Source organism: Lagopus leucura, unplaced genomic scaffold, assembly GCF_019238085.1.
Source record: "Lagopus leucura isolate 7727_CA_CO unplaced genomic scaffold, USGS_WTPT01 44765-0_obj-0_obj, whole genome shotgun sequence".
Classification (NCBI taxonomy): Eukaryota; Metazoa; Chordata; class Aves; order Galliformes; family Phasianidae; genus Lagopus; species Lagopus leucura.
The window spans coordinates 1-6395 of NW_024967824.1; the positions used below are offsets into that span (position 1 = coordinate 1).

At 48.2% G+C, this 6395-nt stretch overlaps 1 protein-coding gene across 1 annotated transcript; it reads right to left on the bottom strand.

The window, feature by feature from the left end:
- Positions 1–1008: 1008 nt before the first annotated feature.
- Positions 1009–6389, bottom strand: LOC122193338 (protein FAM83D-like). Its single transcript, XM_042894102.1, has 5 exons — positions 6360–6389; positions 4095–4262; positions 3105–3229; positions 1863–2753; positions 1009–1427 (listed from the first exon to the last, which is right to left on the bottom strand). The coding sequence occupies exons 2-4, from the start codon at positions 4245–4247 to the stop codon at positions 1865–1867; spliced, it is 1167 nt and encodes a 388-aa protein (XP_042750036.1). The 5' UTR covers positions 4248–4262; positions 6360–6389; the 3' UTR covers positions 1009–1427; positions 1863–1864.
- Positions 6390–6395: the final 6 nt, after the last annotated feature.

Genomic DNA, 6395 nt, shown 5'->3' on the forward strand with positions numbered 1-6395 from the left:
GGAGGGCGGGCGGCCGCGGGCAGCGCCGTTACGGCGCCTTTATAGCGGGCGGCCGCTCCCCGCCTCCCGCCCGGCCCCGCGCCCTCGCACCGCCGCCGGCCGCCCCCCCGCAGCGTCCTCTGGGAGCAAACCGGGAATTGAACGGCGAGAGCTGCGGGCTGCGACGCGGGGTGTCGGGGTGCCCGGTGCCACGCGAATAAAAGACGACTCACAAAGCTTCAGAACCTCCCGGCAAAGTGAATTTATTTGTAAACAGCGTATCGCCCCTATCAGTACCAAAACAATCCTACAGTGCAACAACGTTGAGGAGTACGCAGAGCAAAGGTTTTCGAGTTCATTTTACAGGCATTCAAACGCTGCCCAACGCCAGCTCTTAAATACAAAGCCTTGTCAGAGAGGCTTTGAGCACTGCTTACTGCTCCTCCAGGGCAGGGGAAAGGAGTGGATGATCTGACAGCCTACAACAGCAGCCGGGCCTTCACCAACGCAGCCTGAAAAGATGGAAGTGCCACAGCCGATAGGATAAAGCATGTCTGCCTACACTTCCATTGCAGCCCAGCTGTTTTGGGTGTTTTCCCACTCATTCATTTCTCCTTAGGGAAATGAACTTAACAGCTGAAATGTGCCATCTACTGGACAGATGCTTCCATAAATAAGGAGGAAATACCTTATCCAGCCTGGTTTCACTGCAGAATTCAGTCTGGTTAGTTACCAACATAATGGTATTCAGGTGTAAAGCAGCACAGGTCAGACCTCAGAGAGGTGATCCATCAAGCACAAATACACATGCACCTGCTGCAGACATTCAGGCAGTGTCTCTGCAAAGTGACTTAACCCACAATCCATGTAGTGTTGAAGGTATTTTCATAAGCTCTAGTGGCTCTCTGGTTCCCCAAACCATTATCAGTGGATAAAATACAGACAGAGCAGGAAATACAGAATAAATTCTGAAAGCGCAGTTTAAAGAGAGAAAAAATTATTTGTAAAATAATCATGGCAAACAACCTATAATATTTTTGTACTTTATTTGAGCAGAGACTTTGTCATGTGTCCTTGGGGATCATCTCACCTCCAGCCTGACTCCAAGGCAGGCAGGCACTTACAGGTCTCCTACCAGAACTAAGACACACGTCCCAGTTCCAGCTGAGACAGCTCATTTTCTTCTTAGCATCTGACATGAAGCTACCTTTAGATTTAAGAGAAAAAACTGTTGGTAACACAGTTATGTTATCGTTGTTACGTGCACACCTTACATATAGCCATGTAAAGGCATACGAGGACAATCAAATTGAAGACCTAGTTAGATCAGAACCCACAGCTGTTCCAACAGACCTTTCACAGCTTCAGAGATGAACACATTTTACTCTTCTACTGGAGTGAGAATGAAGTTATTTTCCCTCATTCTGAACATGTAGTGGAAATAAAACCTATTATTAAAAAGGGGAAATAAATGTTAACATTACCATTCTGAGCAAGATCTGACTCAAATTTTTCCAAGTTTAGAGAACTTAAAGCCAGAGCGTTAGCAATCCTAAAAACAAAACTTAAATGCTTTCTAAGTCAAATATTCAGAAGTACAATAAACCTATACCACTAATGTGTATAAGGGAAACATGCAAGTGGTTTCAGTACATGTGAAAAATCTCACTGACTAAATTGCACAGTAGAAAACAAAGTGCTGGACAGTGATGTGTGCATGTATTAAAGAAGAGTAAAAGTACTAGAAGGAATTACAAGAATCAGCAGATGTAAAGTGCTTGCATTTTGTGACCAGAGCTTTCAAGCTCTGCATTCAGTGCAGCATTTATTCAGACAAGAGTGAAACACCTCAGAGGCTGTGCAGGCTGGCACTGATGTCTCACCTCTACTTCAGGTTGTACCTTCCCCTGCAGTGGTTCACGTAGCTTTCAGGAACATGTCTTCTCCTGGACAAGATACCCACCATGTGGCTAAGCTTTGATCTGATGGTGGAGTAGTGGAATTGCCTCTCTGTATGCAGTTTTTGGAAATACTCTGCCCTGTGAACACTAGGGTATTCAAAGGACCGAAGAGAAGACAGCGAGCTGGTAGAGCTCGTGCGAGACAGGTGGGATGATGATGAAGATAGCGACCGCAGGCTAGAATTTGATGAAGACTTTCCAGGTTGAAAGGGTTCTTCTTTGGAAAACTTCCTGCAAAGCAGAGGGGTTTCCACATACGCATCTTCCCTTGTCTGCGTCACTGCAGCCTTCAGCAAAACTGAAGTCTGAGTCCCAGTCATTCTTGTAGCAGTTGAAGTTTGAGTGTCAGCTTCTTCTGTTAAAACATTGGTCTGCATGCCAACATTACACACGGCCACTGCAGGCTGCTCTTCCCATAAGCCAGTTTGAGTTGATGCATTCTTCTGTCCCACTATGGCCTCTGGATCGCTGAGCCACTCCTCTTCACTGAAGTGAGAATGTCCCAGGTCACAAGGTTTGCGTCTTGGAGTGTCTGCAGCCACATCTAGTTCTTTTAACAGTTTTTTTGGAGTACTAGACAGCCTGGCAAATTCTGCCCTCAAATTGCTCTCCACAGTGTATTCTTTAGAGGACTCTATTCTTTTCTCCACGTGATCAAATATTCCACTGTTCCTACAGCTTGATCGGCACTCAGGACTCACAGGGTTTGACTGGGCATAAAGAATTCGAAACTGCAGGTCAAAGTGTTCAACAACTTGACCAGACAGTAGCAGCAAGTTACTGCTGTTCAGCTTCCCGTCAGTCCATGTGAAACTGTTGAAAACAAACCAAGATTCACAATTAAACTCCAGTGCACTTCAACTCATAGTAACAGACAGCAAGACTCAGCCTGGAAGCGTTGTGCGTAAGGAAGGCATAGACCTGATCAACTGTTCACTCGCTCCTTCAGGAAAATCTCTGCACAGCCACAGCCAGGTTCTTTGCTAATGCCAAGACATGCAATACAAGTTTCCCAAAGGTGCCTCCTGTTCTGTGTTAGTCCCACTCAGGTACCCACTTGATATTTATTAGTAACAGCAAACAGGAGATTGAACACAATCTTCTTGCAGAACACCCCCCTGCTTTTTTTAGCATAATTACACACTAATGGATTCCAGTACTTGCCTGTAGGAGCCTGTTGTCACTCTCACGCCATCAATCAACATGAATTTTTCATGGACTTTCCCAATAATTTTGGCACCTGATCTCGTGTAGTAGATGTTCCCAGTGAGAGTTCGAACCCTCATCAACTGTTTCAGGAAAAAAAGGGAAAAAACTAGCATCAAATTCAAGTTTACGTCCAAAAAGTTTTGATCATTAATTCTGCTTAAAAGCAACAAGATTAATTGTGGAACATAGGAATGAAACAAGCTTCCTCAAATTGACCTGCAACTAAAGTCTTACTGGTTCTGTAGTGCTAACTTTCTGTTAGATCATAAAAGGCTGTAGAGAGTTAATCTGGAGAGAATGGGGAGCACCAACTAATTACTGCCCACAGAGCTAGGAGTGCCTCCCATCCAGACAAGCACTCACTTGGGTCAACATAAGCCAGGACGTAACACAGTTGTGTCAGCTTACATTCAGAGGAATCAAGTAAGCTACCTGGGTCACATCCTCCAAATCCTGAAGATAAAAGATGTTCCCAATGCCACACCACCCTTGAGCTTCCTGTTTGCTTTCCTTAGAGTTATTTGCCTTGGCAAGCAATTCCTTGAGCCACAGAATAAAGTTACTTAGATCTTGCAAAATTAAACGCTTGGAAATAGCCACTTCTCCAGTAGGGATCACAGGGATCCACCCAGCACGCCGGGGAGCTGCACAGCATGGCTGTCATTCCTACATGCAGACATGTGAGGTAGAAGGAAGTGTGAAGGTAAACGTGCCTTTTCTGTGTGGTTTTTGATTACGTTGTAAGAAATCACCCCTTTGGGTAGAGACCGTACTGAAACCATCAAAATGGGCCATAACCTTCAGCACCCTCTTATTTCAGTGTCCAAACAGACAGGGTGCTTTAGACTTTTACGGAAATCTGAGGATTTGCAGAAAGGTGTCTCTGATGTACAAAACCAAAGCAGAACCACAAGAAGGGAAAACAAAACCACTTTTAGTACTTACACTCTCCTTCTCAGGACAGACACCCAAGTTTTTGCACATTTCCAAGAAATAAGGTAGAAAGTCCTGGTCAAGAAGGATATAGACAGGGACCTGGCGCTTGCTGTAGGCATTCTGAAGGTCACTGAAGATATCAATATCTGTGAAGGAATCCATAACAAGGGCAATCACCTGTAAAGAGAGGCAGCAAGAGTTCCAGAGCTTTAATTCACACAGGACAGAAGTGGCTCAGAAGGCCTCCTGCACAGCTGAGCATCTACAAACATTGTCTGTTTTCTCCTCAGGCCACCTGATAGAAAGGCAGCACCGTCCCTATACAAATGACCAAGATAACAGTCAACTGGATATATTTCCTAAGAGCTGGGAAGAGCACATTCTGGGTTTCCATCCAACACCTTCACAAAAAAAACTCACAAGCAGATGCAAATTCGCCATGAGAGTTCTTTTGAACAGACAAGCCCAAAGATGGAAAGATTCAGCGGGCCACAGACAAAACGTTCTTACATTTGTAAACAGCCTCTCCATTCAGAGCAACACCACACAGCATTGCCCAGAATCCCAGCCCTTTCAACCTGGGAACGCACAGCTGCGTGGGTGCAGACACAAAGCTCTGGCTTCATGACTCACTGCTGTCCCACCAGATGTGCAACAAGAGCTGTTGCTCTCACCTGCTGTCTCAGCTCTCCTGGCACACACCCCCTGCTGCACAGAGGCCCGGGCACACAGCACAGCTGCTCTGTGTGTGGCACTGCTGGTGCTCACAGGAAACATTTCCCACAAGAACAGTCTCAGCTCTGCATTCCCACCTGAGCCCTGCTCCTTACAGGGTTAGCTCTAAACAGGCCATTTCTTAGTTATAGAACACAAGGCAGGCTACATTTCTAGAAGAAGTTAGCTTATGCTTGTGCTCCTCTTGTAGTGCCTCTGGTCTTCTCACTCTGCCACTTCTCTAAGTGCCAGAGCAAGATGGAGAAAATTAAGGCACTGTTGATGAGGTGAATAAGAAATTAACCCCTGAAAATAGAACCATTGGAACACAATTCCTTGGAAATACCGCTGCCTTCAAACGGCCGCTCAGTTAGCAGCACATGAGCTCTAATCCCAGTATTAGCAGCTGAAAAAGACAGAAAAGCTGTATTCAAACTAAACAAAACAGTTATAGCAGATAGAGAAAACTCTCTTCTCTGTACTGGGCTCTTCCAGATGTGCAGACAAGGCAGCAACTGCACCCACCTCAGTCATAGAGCATCCTAAGCTGGAAGGGATCCTCAAAAATACAGCGCCCAACCCCCAGCTCCACACAGCAGCACCCCAACCCAAATCCTATGGCTGAAAGCGATGTCCCAGCCCTCCCTGAGCTCCAGCAGCTGGGGGCCATGCCCACTGCATTCTGGGGCAGAGCCTTTCCCTGATATCTCTGCTGTCACAGCTCCATGCCTTCCCCTCAGCTTCAATTGCTGGTAACCACAGGTCAGTCCCTCAAGCTGACAGGGAACTCAGCAGCATCTGAAGCTTTCCTACTCCGCACATTAATCCTAAGGATGCAGACATGAACAAGCAGCACATCAGTCATTAATTTCCAGGGGTCTCTCTGTTTTTTCACCCACAAAAGCACTTCCCAGGCCAGCACCTGGCAGCGAGCAGAGCAGCGTGCCTGGCTGCTGCCTTGGCGTAAAGAAGATAACAAAGAACAGCTCTTGGGAAAAACAGCCGTTCGATGGTGCAATTCGATGAATCACCAGAAACCTTCGGAGCGGCTCTTCCTGCACAGCAGACGCCGAGCAAAGCCCGTGCCATCCTCACTCGCTGACAGCCTCACCTCGGTGCCACGTGGGAGCACCGGGCCGGGGCCGCCCCGCCCAGCAGGGAGCCGCGCTTTTCAATTTCAGCGGAGCCGACGGGACCGCGGTGGGAAAGGAGCTGCTGCCGGGCACAGCCGCTACGGGCGCTGTGCACGATTAATGCAACCGCTCACATGGAACAGTCACCGCTCCGCGGGGCGTTCGGACCGCGCTCTGCATCGGCCCAGAGCCACGTGCAGCCACGGCACGGTGCGCGGCCAGGGGCGGCTCTGCGCTGCGCTTCGGGCCGATTGGAAAGAAAGGAGAGTGCGGGCACGGCGCTACCTCTGCACGTAGCGTCCTTCTGACGAGACAGGACACAAGAAAAGCTTCCACGAGGAGGCGCCTACGAGCGAGCCTGGCTCGCAAAGCCACGAACCCGTCCTAAAGCGGCTCGAACCCGGCCAGCGGTCCCAGGGGCACCCACCTGCCGCGCGGAGCGGATCTGCCGCCGCACCGCCTC

Excerpts from the sequence above, each read along its gene's own strand:
- LOC122193338 (XM_042894102.1), bottom strand. The coding sequence starts at position 4,247 with ATGGATTCCTTCACAGATATTGATATCTTCAGTGACCTTCAGAATGCC. Across the intron at positions 3,230-4,094 it reads TCTGTCCTGAGAAGGAGAGT|TTGATGAGGGTTCGAACTCT; the intron begins GTAAGTACTAAA and ends TTCCTGAAACAG. Across the intron at positions 2,754-3,104 it reads GTGACAACAGGCTCCTACAG|TTTCACATGGACTGACGGGA; the intron begins GCAAGTACTGGA and ends TGTTTTCAACAG.